At 36.9% G+C, this 24545-nt stretch overlaps 1 protein-coding gene across 5 annotated transcripts in view; it reads right to left on the bottom strand.

Moving 5' to 3' along the window:
* Positions 1 to 24545, bottom strand: part of FSD1L (fibronectin type III and SPRY domain containing 1 like) — a 68677-nt gene that overhangs the window by 7224 nt on the left and 36908 nt on the right. For 3 of the 5 annotated variants that reach the window (XM_073876627.1, XM_073876626.1, XM_025888081.2), the window contains 7 exons: positions 19276 to 19485; positions 17466 to 17564; positions 12927 to 13056; positions 12074 to 12106; positions 8777 to 8877; positions 7308 to 7559; positions 3193 to 3281 (listed from right to left, as the gene is read on the bottom strand). In XM_073876627.1, the coding sequence (XP_073732728.1) occupies positions 3193 to 3281; positions 7308 to 7559; positions 8777 to 8877; positions 12074 to 12106; positions 12927 to 13056; positions 17466 to 17564; positions 19276 to 19485 (914 nt within the window). The remainder of the gene's footprint in view (positions 1 to 3192; positions 3282 to 7307; positions 7560 to 8776; positions 8878 to 12073; positions 12107 to 12926; positions 13057 to 17465; positions 17565 to 19275; positions 19486 to 24545) is intronic. The other 2 variants (XM_073876625.1, XM_073876624.1) reach the window with 2 other exon arrangements.

Raw genomic sequence — 24545 nt, forward strand, 5'->3', positions numbered from 1 at the left:
GGAAGCGGAAACGCTAACTTGAGTCTTTTAGAACCACGGAGGCCAGAGGAAGTCTTTGTGGTAGCTAGCAGAATCCACTGGAGCTGCATATAATAGAAGGAACTAAGGACTGCAGAAATTTAGAGATTAAATTTTTTTTAAAGATTCTATTATTTATTTTAACAGAGAGAGACACAGCAAGAGAGGGAACACAGAGGGAGTGGGAGAGGGAGAAGCAGGCTTCCCGCGGAGCAGGGAGCCCGATGCGGGGCTCGATCCCAGAACCCAGGGATCATGACCTGAGACGAAGGCAGACGCTTAATGACTGAGCCACCCAGGCACCCCTAGAGATTAAATTTTTAGGATTAATAGGCAAAAGACAATGACTATTATTACTGATGCCAAAGATCACAACCGGGGGCGCCTGGGTGGCTCAGTTGTTAAGCACCTGCCTTCGGCTCGGGTCATGATCCCAGGGTCCTGGGATCCAGCCGCACATTGGGCTCCCTGCTCAGCAGGGAGCCTGCTTCTCCCTCTCCCGCTCTCCCCTGCTTGTGTTCCCTCTCTCACTGTCTCTCTCTGTCAAATAAATAAATAAAATCTTTTAAAAAAAGAAAATAAACTTTACAACCAAGAGAAGTGTCCAAAGAGTCAATTTCCTCATCCCAATTTTCTTTAGACTGTGATAATGAAGTGTGGCCTGAAACTATAGGAATCTAACACTCCTGTGTTAACAGAGTAAAATCCATTATCTTCTTCCCTAACTTGTTAACAATAAGAACCTTTTGTAATTCTTTAAATAAGGTAAATGTAAACAGCAATATCCAGATAAATGGTTTATCATAAATGTGAATAAGTTTATGAAAGATGAAACTGCTTTGCTTGTAAACAGAGTAGGTATCATTCAATAAGATGAATGACAACTGATTTGGAACAGACTCAAATGAATTAAAATATGAAAGAATGGGGCGCCTGGGTGGCTCAGTTGATTGGGCGACTGCCTTCGGCTCGGGTCATGGTCCTGGAGTCCCGGGATCGAGTCCCGCGTCGGGCTCCCTGCTCAGCAGGGAGTCTGCTTCTCCCTCCGACCCTCTTCCCTCTCGTGCTCTCTATCTCTCATTCTCTCTCTCAAATAAATAAATAAAATCTTTAAAAAACAAAAAAAAACAAAATAAATAAAATATGAAAGAATGGATCACTTAAATTATCATCAATGCCTGGTTTGTAGCCGACATAGCTTGAGACAAGGGACCTCCTAGAAACTGTTGAAGTATTCCCATCTTCAATTATATCCTAAAGTGTTTAGTATTTACTAAGTGATCACAGTAATGTACCAAAGAATTCACTGACCTGTGAAATTTATAGCTGTATGATTAACATTCCAAATTTTTAAAACTAGCAAGTTCAGTAATGATAACTCCCAAAACACAAAAGCAGCTCTGTGATTATAAAACCACTATATTACTTTTGTGGAAATTATTTAAGTGATTTACAAACCTATTTACTCAAAACATCTAGCACAAAGGTGCAAGGGCAAATCAATGAAGAAAGGTTAGTCTTTTTCAGTAAGTGGCACTAGAATACTTGGAATCCGTATGCAAAAAAATAGATCTCAAACCATACCTGGTACCATATACAAAAAAATAACTCAAAGTGGATCACAGACCTAAATATAAAACCTAAAACCATAAAACTTTAGGAAGAATGCAAAAGAAAATATCTTTGTGAACCTGAGTTAGGCAATGCATGATCCATAAAAGAAAAGAAATGGATAAACAGGATTTCATTAAAATGAAAAACTTCTCATCAAAATGTTCAAAAAATGAGAAAAGCCACAAACTGGGAGAAAATATTTGCAAAACAGTTTTTTGATAAGGGACTCATATCCATCATACATAAAGAAATCTTAAAACTCATTAATGAGAAAACAAGTAACCCAATAAAAAATGAACAAATAGTAGATACTTAACCAAAGAAATTATACAAATGGCAAATAAGCACACGAAAAAATGTTCAACATCATTTGTCCTTAGGAAAATACAAGTTAAAACCACAATGAAATACCATTACATGCCTATTAAAATTGCTGAACAACAAGAAATGTGACAATATCAAGTAACGGCAAGGATGTAGTAAACTTTCATATATTGCTAGTAGGAATGCAAAAGTCATACAGCCACTTTGGAAAACATTTTGGTAGTTTCTTTTAAAGTTAAACATGCACTTTCAAGTGATCTAATAACCTCACTCCTAGGTATTTACCCAAGAGACATGAAAATGAATATTCACATAAAAACCCATTTGCGAATGTTTACAGTGCCTTTATTCAAAATTGCCAAAAACTGAAAAGAATCAAAAAGTCCTTCAACTGGTGAGTATATATCATATCCACTAGAAGGACTAAAACTTAAAAAAGATACTACCAAATGTTGATAAAGATGTGGAAGAATCAAACTCTAATATACTGCTAGCAATTAATTAGTATAACTAACAACTCTAAAAAACCCTACGAGAGTTGATTACACACATATCATACCATCTAGCAACTCCAATCTTAGTTACATACCTGACAGAAATATATACACACATTTACCAAAAGACATGATAAGAATATTCATAGACATTATTCTAAATGTCCCCAAGGGGAGACCACTCAAGAACCCAATGATATATAAATGATGAAAGAGTCATATAATGGAGAACTATACATATAAATACAAGGGGAAGCTACATAAGAATGAATACCACCACAGAGAACATGGATAAATCTCACAAACATAATGTTGAACCAAAAAGATATTGTAGGATTCAATATACAAAGTTGAAAAGGAGGCAAAATGAATTTATGGTATTAAAATTCAAGATAGTAACCACTTTGCTAGCTGACCAGCAGGGGCCAGAAACAAGCACAAGGGGGCTTATGGGATTCTGGTTATGTTCCATTTCTTGATCTAGACACTGGTTACAAAAATGTGTGTAGTCCTGTGAGATTCATCAAACTGCATTCTTATAATTTGCATACTTTTATGTAATAATATTTACTTCAATAAAAATACCAAAAATATACAGACAATCACAGATTTGGGAGAGGTAGATTAGGGAAAGAGGGAAGAATATGAAAAAAAAAAAAAGATGTTTGGCTATCCCAAATATATAGCACAGATTGTTCTCCTTAAAGTTATCAAACCAAATAAAATATAAATTGGTACTAACCATGAAACCAGGTAGTACTGGCTGAGTAAATTTCATCTTAAAGGAATACAACAACTGTTTTGAGCTTGCATCATAGAAAGAAAGTTGACCTAAAAGGAAAAAAAAAAAAGCCTTATTACACAAAAACATTTAATTAAATCTAACATATCATCATGGGTAAATGTAATAATACATATTTTGGCACTTTTTTTGGTTACAAAGTATAAGGACTAGACTCAGAAATTCTCACTTGAAAGTCAGTAATCAGTAGTAGACGTGTGTAAGAAAAAGCCCAAATCTAGTTTTCTTTCCTGATTTTCAGGATCTCCACAGTGCTTCCATAATCTGGCACTACTCTTACTTATTCAACTATAAACTATTTATTTTATCATTATTTAACAAATGTTTTCCTTAACTCAGTAAAAACCAGGCTATTTCTTCTTCATTTTTACTATAACCAGCCTTTGTACCGAAATCCTATCATCATTTAAGGCTTATTTTATTAAACCTTGTCTTCTAAACACTTGAAGCCATACTCATTTCAGTCTCTGAAATCATAATTATCACTGCTTCAGTTTTGTTTGTTTTTAAAATACCCTCACAGTCTTTCAACATGACCCTGCAACTAAAATAACTGTCTTTCTGACCACGTAACTGTCCAACCTGATGGCCTCCTTACATCTGTTACCACTTCTTGAAATTCTTGTCCCATGACTTCTCTGTATCTCTAACCCTGAGGATATCTTCTGTCTCCTTTTCTCCTATTCTGAATGTAGATGCTTGTCCAGGTTCTGTGTTCTCTCTACAATGTTCCCTTAATGACTCAGCTGCCACCAAACAGAGACGAGAAACTAATATTTATGTCTACCATTAAAGCATTGGGTTCTTTATATACAGTACATCAAAACGTTAAGCAACCTATGTGTGGTCACAAAGTAAACAGCAGAGCAGTAACATTTAACTGTTCTTCAGTAGCCACGCTGTGATGCTGTGTCTTAACATTTAGCTTCAGCTCTACTTCTCTTCTGAGTCCTAACACTGAATTTCTAAGTATAAGCCAGTCATGCCACACAGTTGTCCTGCTGGCACCTCCTCTTTCCCCAGGACTATGTTCCCCATGCTGCAGATGACATACCATCCTCTTGACCACACTGGCTGGAATCTCAGTCATCTTCAACTCTTCTTTGTTTGCTCTCCAATTCATATTTAGCTATTGAGTCCTATGAATTCTACTTCTCAGAACCACCAACTCCATTCCTCTGGATTCCCCACTGCTCAGGCCCTTGTTACTATGAATCACTCAACAAACACTTATTAAGGACTTACTAGGGGCACCTGGGTGACTCAGTCATTAAGCATCTGCCTTCAGCTCAGGTCATGATCCCAGGTCCTGGGATCGAGCCCCGCATCCGGCTTCCTCCCTGCTCAGCAGGAAGCCTGCTTCTCCCTCTCCCACTCCCCCTGCTTGTGTTCCCTCTCTCCTCTCTGTCAAATAAATAAATAAAATCTTTAAAAAAAGGGGGGGCTTACTAGGTAAAAGCACTTGCCAGGCAATAAGGATATAATACCTAACAAGACAAACATGGTCTTGCTCACACTGCACGAAGACTGACTCCTGAGAAGTCTTACTCTATGTTTGCAATCTCTTCCACATTTAACCACTTACTCTCCAACAGTTCTAAAATTAGATTATCATCATATGACTACAGTTTTTAAAAATGCACAGAAACCCCCTTCCCTCAACTACTATAAAAAAGACAAGCCTATTACTATTTTCCAAGGCCCTCAGAATCAGATTCCATCCTACATTACTAGGGATGGTTTGGGCAATTTTTAAAGTCCATTCCAACTTGAAAAATCTGACTCCACCACTCTTTACAGGTAATAAAATAAGGTCAGGAAGGAATTAAAATGAACAGAAAAAATTTGAATGCTTAAAACAAAAATCAAGAAAATCATTCTTTCAGACTTACTAAGCATATTATAGATGAGTGCTTTTGTAAGGCTTTAGGCAAACATCACACACCCAGTCAATTCTAGAACTGAAATTATGTTTCTGATCAAATTCTAGTAGGTCAAAACACTCTGACCACCATATTAATGGAAATTGTATATAGACGATTACCAGTGAAAAGTTACCCTATGCTAGCAATTACACTTCTCACTAGTATCTTTGAGGAACCACAAAGTATGAGAAAAGAGACAGAAGAGAGGCAAAATCTATCCTGAGAGTTGATAAAGAAAAAAAAAAGTGTCAGTAACAACATGTATCCTGAGGAAAATTATTTATCTGATTCAAAGTAAGTAAAAAAGAATGCAGCAAAACTAACATGTCATCACTAAAATTAAATCAAGCCAAAGTTAACTTTTTTCTTTTGAGTAACGAGGTAGAAGGCTCAGCAAATTATTTGGACACAATGTTACTTAAAATGGTAAAATTGGGTTTTATTAGCTTAAAGTGTCAAATTGGAAAGAAGTATCTAGGGAATTACTTTTGTTCCCTAGTTTAATAGTTTCATCTTCAAAATTTTTATAGAAGCGCCTGGGAGGCTCAGTCAGCTAAGCATCTGACTCTTGAATTCGGCTCAGGTCATGATCTCAAGGTCATGAGATTGAGCCCTGTGTTGGGCTCCACGTGGAACATAGAGCCTGCTTAAGATTCTCTCTCTCCCTCTTCTTCTGCCCTGCTCATGCTCTTTCTCTATTTCTCTCTCTCTCAAAAAAAAAGCATATATATTATGTAAATATTTTGATGACAGTAGAAAAGATGCTTATCAAATACCTAGTTCAAAAAGCTTAAGCAAATTTTACAAAAAATATCAAGTTACTTTTTAGATGATCTGAACAAAAGTTTTCAAAAAAAGTGGCCAAATCTATTAAGATGAAACCATAAGAGACTCTTAACTATAGAGAACTGAGGGTTGATGGAGGGGAGGTGGGCAGGGGATGGGCTAAATTGGTGATGGACATTAAGGAAGGCACTTGTTGTGATGAGCACTGGGTGTTATACATAAGTGAGGAATCACTAAATTCAGTATCACACTATCAGTATCACACTACATGTTAACTACCTAGAATTAAAATAAAAATTCGAAACAAAAGAGAAAAAGAAACTTAAGGACAAATGTAATATTCTTCATTTGAGTTTAAACGACAAAAACAACCCTAAACTGCCTAATATATGGGGGGGAAAGGCAATTTGACAGAACTCCATGAGAAAAGATCTACTGGATTGGGTAGCTACAAGCTCAATATAGACCAAAAGTGCTATTAAGTCATATTACTAGAAACTGTGTTGCCAAATTACATGTCTTATGATGGTCAGAAGTTGCATGATCTACTTTGAGAACCAATATTTAAGAAATATGTGGACACAGGATGTAACCACAGCAGCTTATAAACTTTCGGAAAAATTAAGCTGTAAGAAGAACAGCTAATGGTACAGAGAATGTATAGTCTGGAAAAAGCGCAAAAGAAGCAATGTTAATAGTTTTTAAACTTATATTATCATGTAAATGTGAATTAGGGAACATAATTCTGTGTTTCTTCAGATGACAAAATTTAAGGACAGTAGCCTCGGAAGTTATTAGGAAACAAAGCGAGTCAATTTAAGAAAAACCTTCTATTACTGAGTACTATCCAAGAGTGAAATAAGCTGCCTTCTAAGATAATGAGCTTCACATTAGAAAGTTCTTCAAGCACAGGAGTGACAACTACCTACAGAGGTAACTGTAAGAAGGATTTTATATCTATGGCAGATGGATTGGGCAATTTCTAAGGTCCATCCCAACTTGAAAAATCTGACTCCACCACTCTTTTCAGGTAATAAAATAAGGTCAGGAAGGAATTAAAATGGACAGAAAAAATTTTAATGCTTAAGACAAAAATTAAGAAAATCATTCTTTCAGACTTATTAAGCATATTATAGATGAGTGCTTTTGTAAGCCTTCAGGCAAACATCACACACCCTTCCAGTCAATTCTAGAGCTGAAATTATTTTTGTGACCAAATCCTAGTAGGTCAAAATACCCTGACCACCATATTAATGGGAAATGCATATAGACGATTACCAATGAAAAGTAGTAAAATATAAGCAACTATGACAAAATGACTTACGAGAAAATCAGTAAACTTACCCCCATCAAAATCACAAAATACACCTATTCTCTCAGGAACAGTAGCATCCAAGGCTTTGACTTTATTATTATGCTTTGCTGCAAATGTGTTCTGTAGCCAGTTGTTGACATGGATACACCAGCTAGTGTTTGTCTTTCCTAACTGGTCAAATTTCCCCAAAGTCTTGTATGCTACTCCTACACTGTAGGATTTACAATCCTTCTGGGCTTTGACCTCCCAATAATGTTGTCCACTTTCAATAGCAGTGTCTCCTGCAAAAGACCAGAAAGGTAAATTTGGCTCTAACTTCTTCCTTATGAGTCACATAGATTTTTACCCGTCTCTCATCTCACAAAATGGCACAAAAAAACTGATTCAGAAAAATAACCATATTAACACATGGACACTAAATGCAGAGTATTTGCTATAACTTTACTTGTATATTTACTACTAATTTTTCTGATTTATAAAAGGCTTTAGAACTTTTCTTCCTTACTATCCCCTCAGAAGATATGCATATACTCTACTGGGTATTTACCCCAAAGATACAAATGTCAGGATCCGAAGGGGTACGTGCACCCCAATGTTTATAGCAGCAATGTCCACCACAGCCAAACTGTGGAAAGAGCCAAGATGTCCATCGACAGATGAATGGATAAAGATGTGGTATATATACACAATGGAATATTATGCAGCCATCAAAAGGAATGAGATCTTGCCATCTGCAACAACGTGGATGGAACTGGAGGGTGTTATGCTGAGTGAAATAAGTCAATCAGAGAAAGACATGTATCATATGACCTCGCTGATATGAGGAATTTTTAACCTCGGGAAACAAACTGAGGGTTGCTGGAGTGGTGGGGGGTGGGAGGGATGGGGTGGCTGGGTGACAGACATTGGGGAGGGTATGTGCTATGGTGAGCGCTGTGAATTGTGCAAGACTGTTGAATCACAGATCAGTACTTCTGAAACAAATAATGCAATATATGTTAAGAAAAAAAAGAAGAAGAAGATAGCAGGAGGGGAAGAATGAAGGGGAGTAAGTCGGAGGGGGAGACGAACCATGAGAGACGATGGACTCTGAAAAACTGAGGTTTCTAGAGGGGAGGGGGTTGGGGGGATGGATTAGCCTGGTGATGGGTATTAAAGAGGGCACATTCTGCGTGGAGCACTGGGTGTTATGCACAAACAATGAATCATGGAACACTACATCAAAAACTAATGATGTAATGTATGGTGATTAACATAACAATAATAAAAAATGAAAAAAAAAGATATGCATATACATAGAGCACTACATAAAATGAAGCAATCAATGATTAGACAAATTGAAACCTGCCAAAAGTAATCAGGCTTCAAGAGGGAGAAAGTCTGGCAAATATTCATTCAGTACACAGGCCACTCCCACTCTAAGTGAGCAGAAAGCCCATGAGTATGACCGTGATGCCTTTAATATTAACTGACATAATGAAGACTATGTGTATCCTACCCAGCACTGTGTATGATTCCCCAGTGAAACGATCTCTGCTGCCTCTTACTGCTGGTGGCCTGGAGCCTATGGATGTCCGTTTGGGGGATGGTGTGCCACTTCTATATAAACAGGAAAAAAAGAAAAACAAATATTCTATGTTACAGATGTTTCACAAACTAAAATTACAAATCATGAAAGGAAACTTTGAAAAGATGTTTAATTATGTTGCACAAATAACACCATTTACTTTTATCTGAATTATTATCAGAGTTGTCAATTATAAACACTGAAATGTAAAAAGTCATCAACACAAAGCAGGCTGAACACTAATATCATGCAGACTGAACAAAGCTTAAACAAAGAACACGCAATTGATTTAAGAAACAATGCCAAAATGAGACAAGATAAAAAGGAAAACAAAAGAACCGAAAGGAAGAACTCAAGAAAGGTAATGGATTATAGAGCTTACATTTCTTGCAGTTAAATTTAAATTTTAAAATGCAAAAATACAATTAAAATGAAAACTAAATAACCTTTTCATAAGCAGCAGGTATTTTTGTTCTGGATCTTTTCTTCTTAAAAAGAAGAAACTTAGTAAATGCCCAAATCCGTGCACAGGATAATATAAAATATCATAAAGCATTTCTCCTACTAAAATGGACAAGATTCAACCTGATCTCCCCTTACATCAAATTATATGGTATGATAAACAGGACAGTATTAGGCCTTTCACTAAATCTCAAAAATGCAAAATAAATCAAAACCCAAAGATGCCTAAAAAATAACATTTCAATTATACTGAATCACTGCATTTAAAAAACAAAAAAATCATAACTTACCAGTAGTAAAGAAATAAAGGGAAAAGCATGGAGAAAAGACAAAAAACGAACTATTAAGAGTGGCAGTTTAAATTTCAAAGAAAAGTTAAATAAGGAGGACTCTTCCATTGCAGCTTGTAGACTTCCAACCCTAAGAACATTTTTGCAAGCAGTACAACAGCTATTACTGTCCTAGGTCAAACATGATCCCTCCCACCTCTCCCCTTTAACAATACCTTTGCAGCTTGACTGTGTATGAAGTCTACCTGCACTCTAGATTGTTTTACTAGTTTCTGAAATGATCTCTTTGGCACCCAATTCATCTTGTTCACTGTTACCAGATAAATCTATGTGACACGCCTACTTTAAAATCTTCAAGTATTCTTTCCTACCTACAAACAACTTAGCTTGGAATTGCAGGTTCTTCTGGATCTGGTCCCAATCCGCTTTTCTAGCCTTCTCACCCCCAGAGAGCAGCTAAATGTAGCAGCTAAAGTGTTCCTTAAACTCAGGCAACTTGCTTCAGTGCCTTTTCTCTTGTTCCTCCCTCTCTCAATCCAAGTCCAAATGGGCATGCATTCTTCTACTTTCTTGAGAACCAGCCTAAATACTATTTCGTTAATGAAAATCTTCCAGATCTTACCGGGCTAAACAACACTTCTGAAGAATCCAGCTCCAGGTCAAAATCCTATGTGTAGCGTTTCAGGCCCAACCATAGACAATTACAAAAGGCTTTTAGTGACAAGCCTAGGAGGGCTGCCTTTCCCATACCAGACTTGGTGCATAGCTAGTTCACCACAGTTTCTGAAGGGAGATGCAATCCACCCCCACCCCAACCCAGTACTCATATGCATATCTGCATTCCTAGCTTAAGCACCTCTATTCAGAGACCCCCTTATGAGACCTTTTCAGCTGCCTCTGTATAGACCTCCTTACAGGGGACAGGGGTGAGGTGTGTAGTCTGAAGGCACTCTCTCCACTCCAACTCAATACTTTTCCACTTCTAACCTTCCCTCTTCTCCCTTCTTCTTGGCCTCAGGTCCATAAAACAACAGGAAGAGCATTCTGTTTGGGGCTCTCTTGGCAGTGAGATGACCCTCCAGATAACCACCATTTGCAATCTTTGATTTACCTGATCCTCACCCGGTGCCATTCTGTTGGGGAAAAATGGAACACTGAAGAGAGCTAGCAGCCTTTCCTTTGAGGTCCCTTGCTTATACTATCACGTAAGTGAATACAGGCTTGATTGTTACTTTTAGTTTGACTCAATGTCCTAACTGACCACCTTAAAACCTGGCAGCTCAAGACATCTTTCTTCCTCAAAATCCTTTATTCATGCTTACCATAACATGTAATCTCTACTTTGTATTATTATTTGATTATAGATATGTATCTTATATACATAAGCTAGGGCAAATTTCTTAAAGGCAGGAACACTGTTTATCCCTATAAGACCCACCACATCCAGCTGACACCTTACATGAATAAATATTTATGGAAAGAATAAATGTATATAACATTTCAGAAGTACCCTACACATAAAATATCCTTAAAAAGGAGAGGAGAAAGAGAAATAATATGATCTGAACTGCTAAATACAAGCAGTCTATAAAAATCTCCAAGTGACCAAATGAAACTTCATATATAAATCCAGCAACATTTTATAATTTATAATATGCTAACGCTGAAGTCACTTTCACTAATAATGAGCAGATAAACTAGAAAAAAAGAAAATAATTTTGAAAAGGAAATACATTCTGGTTTCTGGTAAAGATATGTGCTATCTTCAAATTAGCACATTATTAATCATGCAATTTGAATTGATTCATTGAGCACTGTCCTAGTAATTTCAGCAGTGACCTTTATTTTCTATCCTTGATGCTTCTGAAACTGCATGATCACTACACAATATAGAACACTTCAGGGCGCCTGGGTGGCTCAGCTGGTTGGGTGACTGCCTTCGGCTCAGGTCATGATCCTGGAGTCCCAGGATCGAGTCCCGCATTGGGCTCCCTGCTCGGCAGGCAGTCTGCTTCTCCCTCTGACCCTCTCCCCTCTCATGCTCTCTCTCTATCTCATTCTCTCTCTCAAATAAATAAAATCTTAAAAAAAAAAGAACACTTCAAACCTGCCTCGTGTCAAATACAAATAAAAACAAAGCTGTAATGTTAGATATAGTGAATACAGCACAAGAAAGATGCCAGGTATAAGTAAATGTAGAAAAAAAAATCAGATGAGGGAAAATAACTCAAGAAAGACTTTAAAGCAGAGCTTATTGTTTTGTTACCATATACAATATAATCTAAACAGTATGCAGCATACTCTAATGCTGTAAATTCAAAACATAAACTACCAATACAGACAGTCTACACAGAGCAGTATTTTAGCTTATGAAAGCGCTGCAATGGCTTCTGCTTATTGGTTAAAAGAAAAATTAAAGTTATTCAGCCAAGCTAGATATACTAAGTCCTAGAACCAGACAGACATAGATCATCACCTTGTATGTTTCTTCAGTGAAGTAACATGGACACTGTTAGATAAAAATAGGCAACTGTTAAGAGACTGCTTTACAACTTAAATTTAACAGCTTATACTAAAATTAGATCAAAAGTCTGCTGAGAAATTTTTTTTTTAATTCACTGTTTTAACTCACAGTGATATTACTTTATTTCAGTTTGAGCAAAATTTTCCTCTGTTAAAAAAGAAAGAGGGGCGCCTAGGTGGCTCAGTCGTTAAGCGTCTGCCTTCGGCTCAGGTCATGATCCCAGGGTCCTGGGATCGAGCCTCACATCAGGCTCCCTGCTCCACCAGAAGCCTGTTTCTCCCTCTCCCACTCCCCCTGCTTGTGTTCCCTCTCGCTGTGTCTCTCTCTGTCAAATAAATAAAATCTTAAAAAAAAAAAAAAAAAGGAAAGAGGCTCCCATACTTTGGAGACTGTCTAAGTAAGTCTGACAACAACAAAAGGTCCCAAGACTTCCTCTTTGGTTCATAAGGTTGCTGATCAGGGGCAAGACAATGGGACAGTACATGCTAAAAGCTGTCATTTAAGGCAGACCTTCAGGTAAGACAGCTGATCTATAAGTCTAAAATTCAGGAACTTCTTTCTGAAGCAGTTCAAGTTGCTGTAGATATAACTTTAAAGAAATGGATTGCTGAAATAAAATGTGTAAAAAGAGGATTAGGAAAGAAAAAGTAATAAGAAATGTTATAACAAATTCAAGTACTGATAAACAGTATTATATTCCTTACTACTGTGGTTGTTATTAACCTATCACAAATCACAGTCATTGTCAAGTAAGAAACAATGTACAAGCATGTGTCCACATAACAGATCTAATGAACTGGCTTACCTGCCCTTATTCTCTTTCCCTTTCATTTTATTTTCTTGACCTTTTCCTCCAGTAGGATCCCACTCTACACAGCTATCTTCAACTCTCAGGTTCAAATGGGATGATGAGTTATCCAAACTGAAGTTTAGTGCTGTCCAAAACAATATTTCACTTTTTAAAAAATACACAACATACCCATATTCTGAAGCACAACTATCATCACATTATTTTGTACTTAATTTATTCAACACTATAAACAATAAAGTTCAAATTCCTAATGCTAGCATTTAAAGTACCCAAAGATAAGGCTGTAATTTACTAACTCCTACTTTACTGACCATTGACATTCTCTACATATCCTGTAACTCCAACCAAATACAATGTAGTTGCATGGCCTCTGGTGTCTCTGCTATTCCTTCTGCTGGAATTTCCATCAGCACATAATAATCTCAACTTTCTGTTATTAGAATATCAGTTGATTATCAGTTGACTGCTATGACTAAATAGGAAGAGTAGCTGGTAGACTTGAGGATGTGGTGTAAAAAAATTATACAGCCTGGCACAAACACATTTTCTCTGAGGCTCTAATACTTAATACTTTCATATTTAAACTCTCAGTAGTTTGGAATTAAAAAGCACAGAGAAACAGGCTATGACAGCAGGAGTAAGGAAACTGGCCCAGCTGATAGAGCTAGATATGACTTAGATGGCAAAGACATGGGGAAAGGACTACTTCCATGAAAACAAATCAAAAAACTCAAAACGTCACAGGAATAAAAGGCACAGCATAGAGCATATAGTCAGCGGTACTGGAATAGCATTTTATGATGACAGATGGTTTGCAGTGAGCACAGCACAACTACAGAGAAGCTGAATCACTACGTTTGAAACTAACGTAATGTGCCAAATTTTAAAAAATAATTTAAAAAATGAAACAAAACTATGCTTTTCAAATTACTTGGTACTTTGGGAAACTATCTTACTCATAAGACTTACTCAGAACTGCTAGTTTAGGAAATCAGTCTAACAAGGTATTACCTTCTCTCTTTGAAACTGAAGGTAAATCATTAAAATGTATTGATTAAGCTAAATAATGCAGAATTCCTCATGTTCTCAAATGCAATTCCTAGAATCTCTGCCTTAAGCAAAGTATCATCTACTACATAGTTACCAACTAATCGGCTTCTGTTAGTTATATTTTCCTTCAAAATTTCAAATTTCTGTTAATTACTCATTGTAGTGATATTCCTTTACAACCCTATTTCACTTAAGGATACTGCTTGATTTAGCCAAAGCTTCAGTGTATCTACAAAGTGTGCATCATCAAACAACAAAGTAGTCATATACAGAGCCTAATGTTTACCTAGTAAATTAAAAATTTTTTCCTTCACTATTCTGTAAAGAGCACTTTAATTTTTTATTTTTTAAAGATTTTTTTATTTGTCAAAGAGAAAGAGAAAGCAGAAGCAGGGGGAGCGGCAGGCAGAGGGAGAAGCAGGCTCCCTGCTGAGCAAGGAGCCCGATATGGGACTCGATCCCAGGACCCTGGGATCATGACCTGAGCCGAAAGCAGACGCTTAACCAACTGAGCCACCCGGGCATCCCAAGAGCACTTTAATTTCAACTATGCATCTGACCATTGTTCATTGTCTTTATTTACAAAATAACTTTCTAAATACAAATCTACTGACCATACTACTTCTAGGAAATATCATACTAAACAAGTTGTTAACTTTTCAAAATTTGCAATGTAAACAGAAATGAACTTATATTAAGAATATAGTTTTTCAATACAAATGACAAAAAAATTCCTTAATAAGGTTATTAAATAGGCATTTAACAGTTACTTCATAAGCAGGTTACCAAAAAATTAGGATTAAGCAAATTTGAGACCCTGCACTATCAAGAATGAACTGCCTTAAGAAAAGTGGGTTGGGGCGCATGGCTGGTTCAGTCAGAATAGCATAAGACTCTTGATCTCGGGGTGGTGAGTTCAAGCCCCACACTGGGTGTAGAGTTTACTAAAAAAATAAATAAATAAACTTAAAAAAAAAAAAACAGGGTTTATTAACCCCTCTATTAGGCAATACATGTGAGGGTATCTACATTCTGGAGAGAAAGAAAAAGTATGACTCTAAGGTACCATCAATTCTCAGCTGCTTGTTAAGATCTAAGGCTTTATTTTTTTTTTTAAAGATTTTTTTTATTTATTCATTTGAGACACAGAGATACAGAGAGAGAGAGAGAGAGAGAGAGAGAGAGAGAGAGAGAGAGAGAGAGAGAGAGAGCAGGGGGAGGGGGAGAAGCAGAGGGAGGGGGAGAAGCAGACTCCCCGCTGAGCAGGGAGCCCGATGTGGGGCTCGAGCCCAGGACACTGGGATCATGACCTGAGCCGAAGGCAGATGCTTAATCATCTGAGCCACCCAGGTGCTCCGATCCTAAGGCTTTAAAAAAAATAAAGGCAAGAAAAAAATCCTAAGGCTGTTCCCTAATGTTTAATATGATGGAGAAGGGTGGAGTCATGAGTGGCAAGAAAAGATAATCTCCAAGCCAACCGAGACTAGACTTGCTAAATACCACAGCATGCAGACAGAAAGGCATGGGCTTCAATCCCAGAGGTATAATCTTTCATCTCGCTCCCTTTTTTTTGTTTTGTTTTGGACACTATCCCCTTTATGGGGCCTCAAATAAGTCACTGAGTCTCGCTAAGCTAACAGGGATACAGTGTAGTTTAAAAAAAAAAATTAAAAAAACAACTGGTCTCAAAAGTGAGGTCTCAAACATCAGTCCTATCTCATATCATCTCTAAATAGAGATAGGTATTAGTTTCTGTATCTTTAAAAGTCTGTGAAAACAAGGTACCAAAAAATTGAAGCACCATTATGCTTCATGTGTTTGTGTTGGTGGCTGCTTTCTTGGTATTCCATGTCATAGTCACTATCATTTCAAACTAGAGAGTAATTTGTGATTAATATCACATCATTTGCCTTTACAAGGAAGTAAGGGATAAAATACTTAAAAATTCTATACATAAGAACTTAGATTACTCATCACATGTGACAGTTCCAATGACAAGAAATAATGCTACAGGGGCACCTGGGTGGCTCAGTTGTTAAGCATCTGACTTCAGCTCAGGTCATGATCCCGGGATCCTGGGATCAAGCCCCGCATCGGGCTCCCTGCTCAGCAGGAAGCTGGTTTCTCCCTCTCCCACTCCCCCTGCTTGTATTCCCTCTCTCGCTGTGTCTCTCTCTGTCAAATAAATAAATAAAAAATCTTTAAAAAAAAAAAAAAAGAAACAATGCTACATACATTGGAGAGACAGAAATAAAAAATGTTCACTGTTTCCCACACTGAACACCATTAAAAGGCAGGATATCAAATTTTGGTAAGATTCCACTATTTAATTTCCATCTCCCTTTCCCTCCAGTTCTTTGTTCCATACATTTATTACTACGGTTGGTCAAAAAGCACTACAATAAGCCAAAAAAATTAGCAAACAATTGTTCAACATGTCATTTTTTAAAAATCTAAACTTTTCCTCTGGAGCTCTTGCCCTCATTAGTAACTACTCCAATGGTATGGAATAACCTTAGAAAAGCTGTGACCTACAGCCATGTAACGGACAAATTTTATTCTGGGTCTCCCTGAAGGTCAGAATCAATGTTTAGTAGGTCTCAGGGTTGAGTTTCAGTCTATCCCTACCCCAAGGGGTTTACCCCACAGTGAGAACTCCTTTTCTTTCTTTCATAATTCCAACACAACAAACTGCTGGGATTTTTTTTTTTTTTTTAAGAATTTTATTTATTTGAAAGTAAGAGAGAAAGCACGAGCAGAGGGGAAGAGCAGAGGGAGAAGGAGAGGCAGACTCCCCGCTGAGCAGGGAGCCTGATGCAGGGCTCGATCCCAGTACGCTGGGATCATGACCTGAGCAAAGGCAGTCGCTTTACCGACTGAGCCACCCAGGCGCCCCTCACAGTGAGAACTCTTGAAAGGACTAAAATCAACTTAGTCTTTCTCTTTCAAACAATAAGACCAAGAATTTGACTACTAAGATTCAGACACTGCCAATAGGAGGAGCCAGACCAGCTCCAAGAAGACTATGAGCCAGCTATTCATTTTCCTGAATCTGTGGAATTTGCATAGAAATGTACATGTCCGGGGCACCTGGGTGACTCAGTCGTTAACCTTCTGCCTTCAGCTCAGGTCATGATTCCAGGGTCCTGGGATCGAGACCCGCGTCAGGCTCCCTGCTCTGCGGGAAGCCTGCTTCTCCCTCTCCCACTCCCCCTGCTGTGTTCCCGCTCTCACTGTCTCTCTCTCTGTCAAATAAATAAATAAAATCTTAACAAAAAGAAAGATGAACTAATGAAAACCAATTTTGTAATTCTAATTTTCCCATCTTAAAATTCCTACTGCTGGGAATTCCAAGTGTGTCTATGTATGTGCACATGCAGTGGGGAAGAAGTGCTACCATACATGAAATGCTTCCTGTCACAGTCTTGAATAACTTCGGATGTTAAGTTTTGTTTTATGCTGTATAAATATCTATGATCTTACCTTTGGTCTCTAGAGTCACTGGATCAGAATACTCTCCAGCTACAGCTTTGTTACAAGCTCGTACTCTGAAATTCATATACTTTGAATCAAACTTCAAGCCTGAAAAAATGAAAATGGTTTTCAGATATGAAAAATAAAGGGACCTACTCCAAAAGTATGAGTTTGAACCTTCAAAGAGACACTTTTCCTCCTTGGAACTATTTCTTTACTCCAGGAGAGTACATGTTTATGTTAAAACGATGATAACGCCTCAAATAAGAGGAGTCATGAGTTATCTACTACTTTCTTCAAAAGAAATAAATTATATACAGTTTTCAATGTGGATTTTTTTTAAACCTAGTGATAAAAAGGTACTCTCAAGCCTTGTTAAAAGTGATGTTTTATTCAAGGAGAAATGCTACAATTTAAAATAACATATTCAGGGCACCTGGGTGGCTCAGTCGGTTAGGCGACTGCCTTCGGCTCAGGTCATGATCCCGGAGACCGGGGATCGAGTCCCGCATCAGGCTCCCTGCTCAGCGGGGAGTCTGCTTCTCCCTCTGACCCTCTTCCCTCTCGTGCTCTCTATCTCTCATTCTCTCTCTAATAAATAAATAAAATCTTTAAAAAAAATAAAAATAAAAATAAAATAAAATAACATATTCAGTTTCTGGAAAGAAGACACCCTAAAGAATTTTTATATTTATGAAACATTGTCTTTTTATGTGAAAAATGAATTTAAAGAGAAAGTAAAGCATAGGAATTAATAGTAAATTCTGAAGTTAGTCAAGTCTAGATTAAAATCTCAATCCATGGCGCGCCTGGCTGGCTCAATCGGTACAGCATGCAACTCTGGTTCTCAGAATGATAAGTTTGAGCCCCACGATGAATGCAGAGATTTACTTTAAAAAATAAAATAAAATCTTTAAAATTTCCATCCAAAAATTACTAGCTATGGGACTATCAACAACTTGACAGAGGCAGTTTTTGTATCTGCAAAATAGAAATCATAAAACCAACCTCATAATTGTAAAGATTAAATGAGATGTGTTGTGTAATACACTTCAGCCCAACTCCTGACAAACAGTAAGTGCTCAATAATGGTAATGTTACTGCTCATACATAAGAAGTGTTGAAGAACTCTGGAAACATTTGTCCATTTCAAATACCCAAAGTCCCCTATATGTGGAAATACCTTTTGTGTGTGTATAAATACCTTTTTAAAGACTTTTAAAAGGCTAACACGAATTTCTAATACCAAGTCACAGCCCTTAAGTATTACTGTGAAGGTAATCATAAAAAGGTAAAAGCAACAGTATTCATGGTGCCACTGAAATGTAGGGTAGTATGTACACCTAGGAAATTGACAGCTTTTTTATTCTTAGAAAATCAAGGTTGGGTGCCTGGGTGGCTCAGTTGGTTAAGCGACTGCCTTCAGCTCAGCTCGTGATCCTGGAGTCCCGGGATCGAGTCCCGCATCGGGCTCCCTGCTGAGCGGGGAGTCTGCTTCTCCCTCTGACCCTACCCCCTCTCATGTACTCTCTCTATCTCATTCTGTCTCTCAAATAAATAAATAAAATATTAAAAAAAAAAAAAGAAAATCAAGGTTAAAATTAAATGTTATTCTGAAATATTGTTTCCAGAACACCCCTTCATGTTTGTTTTACCAGATTACAAATATCCAGAAGTAATTAAAATGAAAGTTTTCCTGATATTTTAAGAGAAACTTACTCGTGGCTAAAGAAACTTAATCTTTTAAAGTAACTCAAAATATTTTTCACAATTACATTTACTTTCTGAGAATGAGATTCATGAAATGCAGTCCTTTTACCTGAGAGTGTATACTCGGTACCCTTAATATTATCGATTACTTCCCAGCATCGTTCATCCTTTACACGTGGAAGTCCATCAAAATTAGTTTTCCGATGTTCCAGTATAAAATGGTCAATCTTATTATCTTCTTCTGGCATTCTCCAAGCTACTGTTATAGAATTGTCAGCCACCAAACAGTCTACTGGATCTATCTCTGGAGCTTTAGGGACTGAAGAAAAAAAAAAAAAGGTTCATTTCTCATTTATTATAGTAATAATCCAATATTTGTGTTTGTCATTCAAACTGCTTTTTTCATGTTGCTTTTGAATGGTGCAACTGAATGAGGCTAAGAGAAAGGGTAACCTAATAAATGCAAAATAACTATTTTTCAAAGTTCCATTTAAAAATTCATGTTTCAAGTTTTTTTATAGATTTATTCAAACTTTATTAAAATCCTAGTTGGCAAAAAGCAATTCAAACATGCCAAAGATAAAGAATCAAGAATAACTTGTTATTTCTCAACATATACTTCTTAATCTGCTACTTCAAACAGCTGTAGAATATATATTAAATCACTAAAGACAAAATAGAAAACTTTGCTTTGAATCCAATGATTAAAGTAATTTAAGACAGTTTCAATGTATTTTAAAAATCTTATTTATAGGGCGCCTGGGTGGCTCAGATGGTTAAGCGTCTGCCTTCAGCTCAGGTCATGATCCCAGGGTCCTGGGATTGAGTCCCGCGTCGGGCTCCCTGCTCCTTGGGAGACTGCTTCTCCCTCTGCCTCTCTCTTTCTCTCTCTCTGTCTTTCATGAATAAATAAATAAAATCTTTAAAAAATAAAAAAAATAAAATCTTATTTATAAAAGAATTGTAATTTCTCATCACTAAACAAAAATGAATTCCCCAACCCCCCAAAAATACTTTAGGATTTTTAGATGTTTCTGCAATGAGTTCTATGAGTCATTAAAATTAACCAGGTAAATGAGTCATAACTAACATGTATGAACAGTAATTCATTTATTTTCCATAGAAGAGATTTTCCATAGCTCCTCAACATCAACAGATGTTCCATTTGCAAAACAAGAGACTTAATTGAAGAACATGGTCCTCCAGTGACATAGATGTGTCTAAAATGTGTGAAACTGCAGATATTGTATTTAAACATTCTGTCACTAAAAAGAGTTTTTAAAAGACTTATTCCAAGTATACAGGGCTGGTTCAACATTCTAAATCAATTAATATAATCGATCACATTGGAAGAAAAATCATATGATCTTATGAACAGAGAAAAAATATTTGACACTCATGACAAAAACTCAGCAAACGAGAACAGAGAAGAACTTTGCTTGATAAAGAACATTTGCAAAAAAGCTACCGTTAACATTATACTTAATATTGAGGGTGCCTGGGTGGCTCAGTTGGTTAAGCGACTGCCTTCGGCTCAGGTCATGATCCTGGAGTCCCGGGATCGAGTCCCGCATTGGGCTCCCTGCTTGGCGGGGAGTCTGCTTCTCCCTCTGACCTTCTTCCCTTTCATGCTCTCTCTCTACCATTCTCTCTCTCAATTAAAAAAAAAAAAATTATACTTAATATTGAGAAACTAGATACTTTTCTTCAAAGGCAAGTCCCCTTTCACCACTCCTATTCAACACTGTACTCCGTGGAAGTTCTAGCTAAATGCAGTAAGATGAGAAAAGGAAGTAAAAGGTATATAGATTAGGAAGGAAGAAATAAAACCTTCTTTGCTCACTGATGGCATCAATATCAATGTAGAAAATCTGAAAAATCAAGGGAAAAAAAAAATTCCTGAATTAACAAGCCATTGTAGCAAGGCTGCAGGATACAAGGGATGTAGAGGCAGAGTAGAGGGGAATTTTAGAGCAGTGAAACTATTCTGTATGATAATGTCATGGTGGATACGTGATATTATACATTTGTCAAAACCCAAAGGACTGTATAACACAAAAAATGAACCCTAATGTAAACTATGAGCTTCAGTTAATAATAATGTATCAATATTGGTTCATCAATTATAACAAATGTACCACACTAATGCAAGATGTTAATGATAGGGTAAATTGTATTTGGAGGAGAAGGGATATATGGCAAGTCTCTGTACAATCTACTCAATTTTCCATAAACCTAAACCTGTTCTAAAAAACATTAATTTTTTTAAAGATTTATTTATTTGAGAGAAAGAGAGCATGTGTTTGTGTGTGTGTGTGTGTGTGTGTGCTTGCACATGTGCACACAGTGGGGAGGAGCATAGAGAAAAGGAGAGAGAGAATCTCAAGCAGACTCCCTGCCCAGTGCAGAGCCCAATGCGGGGCTCGATCTCAGGACACTGAAATCTGACCTGAGCCGAAATCGAGAATCCAGGCACCCCACAAAGCATTAATTTTTAAAAACTCTGACAACAAAAGAATTATATACAAAAGTTAAAATGCAAACCAATGTGGAACTCAACAAATAATAAAGTAAACCGAGTACTTTACATCTTAGATAAAATAGACCAAGATGAGTCCTTGGGGGCTCAGTAAGCTAAGCGTCTGACTCTTAATCTCAGCCCTGGTCTTGACCTCAGAGCCATGAGTTCGAGCCCCATAGCCTAGCATCAGGCTCCACCAAGCTCTTTAAAAAAAAAAAAAAAAAAAAAACCAAGATAGAAAGAATTTGATGTAAATTTTACATCTTCAAGCCTAACTAGTAACAAAAGGAGGAAGGGAGAAAAATGGGACAACTGATCTCCATTAACTATAGTATCCAAAGTTCAATTCTTGTATGTGTGTAACTGTACAATAACTATTTGGAATCTGATATGCCTTATTAGTAAGACAAAAGACAACCAAATAAGTATTTATCATTTGTCATTACTGTTAATTTCCTTCATCTGTTTTGTAGGGTTCCTGTCCCTATAACACATAAGAGACGCTAATCTCTATCACTGAAACATAAGTGATACAGATTACTATTCATTGCCAAGGGAATAAATCACAGGCATTTATGAATTTAATATGCTCTGCACTGCCTACATGTGAGGAAATGTAAAGGCATATGGCATGTAGCAATTTCATAATTTTGCTGAGTCAAAAACCTGTACTTAGGGTGCCTGGGTGGCTCAGTCGTTAAGCATCTGCCTTCGGCTCGGGTCATGATCCCAAGGTGCTGGGATCGAGTCCCATATCGGGCTCCCTGCTCGGCAGGAAGCCTGCTTCTCCCTCTTCCACTCCCCCTGCTTGTGTTCCTGCTCTCGTGCTCTCTCTCTCTCTCTGTCAAATAAATAAAATCTTTAAAAAAACAAAACAAAACAAAACAAACCTGTACTTAAAGTTCCAAGAAGCTAACAGAAAGCAAGAATCATTTAATTTGTAAGCAGGCCCAGCTAACACTCCACTGTTTACCTCTTAATTCAGCTGCCATTCCTGTAAGAATGTACTGGAAAGTAGATACTTCTTTCTTGTGAATAATGGTCCCCAAAAGAAGTGGTAACTAAGGTAAAAATGAAAAAAAAAATCCAAGAAAGTGGTGATAGTTGGGAGGAGACAGAAAATTTAGATAATTTAAGACTGGTATATCAAATTAAGGTTTACCTGGGTCTAATATGTGGAAAGTTCACCCAAGATTCTATACAGAAGTAAGAGAAGCGTTCATCAAATGAGGGAGAGAACTTCAGGGGAAGATGAAAGGTGGTACACTTGTAACATAAAATATTACTTAGGAATGCAGAACTCTCTTTGAAAATGAGAATGGAAAGCAATTTACAGCAATTTCCATAAAGTAACTTAACTGGCAATAGTGTGGAAATTGGCTCAAGAATTTGACATTCTCCGCATGTGAATGTGAAAGAACAAGCGGCATCAACATTGCCACAGACATGTTTCTCTTCTCAGCTGTAGAAGCTCAGAGAGGAGAAGGATATAAATTCTTAAGTTTCAATGTATAAAAAACAGCTTAGAGTAGAAGAAAATGACTGTAGTTATTACCGACCATCATCATCACTTCCATCTTTCAGATTCAAGTAAGTCTACAACTCCTGTTACTATACATAATATAGTATAGAGTTGATTTTTGTGGTGTTTATGGAATGGATTATTAAAGGATAAAGGTATTCATTTGTCTAAGTTAATCTGACTCCATCTTATGGAAAATTCTTATGCTATAGCAGAATAAAAAATTAGTGATGGGAGTTCATCTTTTATAAATTTTAACAACCTATTATATTTTTCCTTTCAGATGAAACTCCTTCACAAAAGGATTTGTTTTTATTATATACCTCATTGCTTTAGATTGTCTTAACAGTTTCCCAAAAGAGGAAATCCTAACTGTGCACGCAATCTACTTGACGATATAGTAAACATGGCCTTGGTCTATTAAGTCATCACAGAAAATCCAAGAGAAAGAAAGTAATGGTGAGAAGATCGCTTTTTAGTACTTTTTTTTAAATCAAAATACTAATACTCACGTGTACATTCACAATCCACCACTCCTGACTCTCCTTCTGAATTTAGAAGTAGTGTGAATTACAATAGTAATTCTGAAAGGCCAATTTACAGGTAGATATCCACTGACAAGTATACCTTCTCCCTCTAGTCCCTCTGGTTCCTTCTCTCATCTTTTCCTTCTATAAACTCCTCTAGAACTTCTGACCTGTACCACACAAGTTAACACTTCACTTATACCACCCTCATTAGTTCCATTATAGTTTCAGAACTACTAACCTGTCTTTACAATCATATTTTAAAGTCCCTGACCAAATATTCAGAGAATGGTTTCTTTTGATCAACATTCTCTATTCAAGAACAGCTAACCTCCAAAAGTTAAAGCCAGTTCTAACTAGAATCTGTAAGTAAAAAGCACCTGTAAGTAAGTAAAAAAGCACCTGATCCCTCAAATCACCATGTCCAAACTGTTTTAGCTATCAACCTAAGACCATTACTTCATGTTAGCTAAGAGAATACCAACAAAAGGTACTTAGTTGGCTCTCTCACACATATGGAAAATAATTTGGGACTCAACTGCAAATGGTTTTGGCTACTGGAATATCTTCATACTAATACTCTAATAAACCAGTATTAACATATTATTACTGGAAATAAAAGTCCATCTGAGCCAACAACCACAACTATACTAGTAATGACAGCAACTAACATGCACTAAGTGTTAAGTACGTGCCAAGTACTATTTTCAAGTGACTCAGAGGTTTCAATTCATTTAATCCTTATATAAACCGTTGAAGAGTAACATCATATTTTATTTTTTTTAAAGATTTTATTTATTTATTTATTT

The sequence above is a fragment of the Callorhinus ursinus genome, unplaced genomic scaffold (assembly GCF_003265705.2).
Source record: "Callorhinus ursinus isolate GAN/ISIS: 27379988/994484 unplaced genomic scaffold, GSC_fseal_2.0 scaffold24, whole genome shotgun sequence".
Classification (NCBI taxonomy): Eukaryota; Metazoa; Chordata; class Mammalia; order Carnivora; family Otariidae; genus Callorhinus; species Callorhinus ursinus.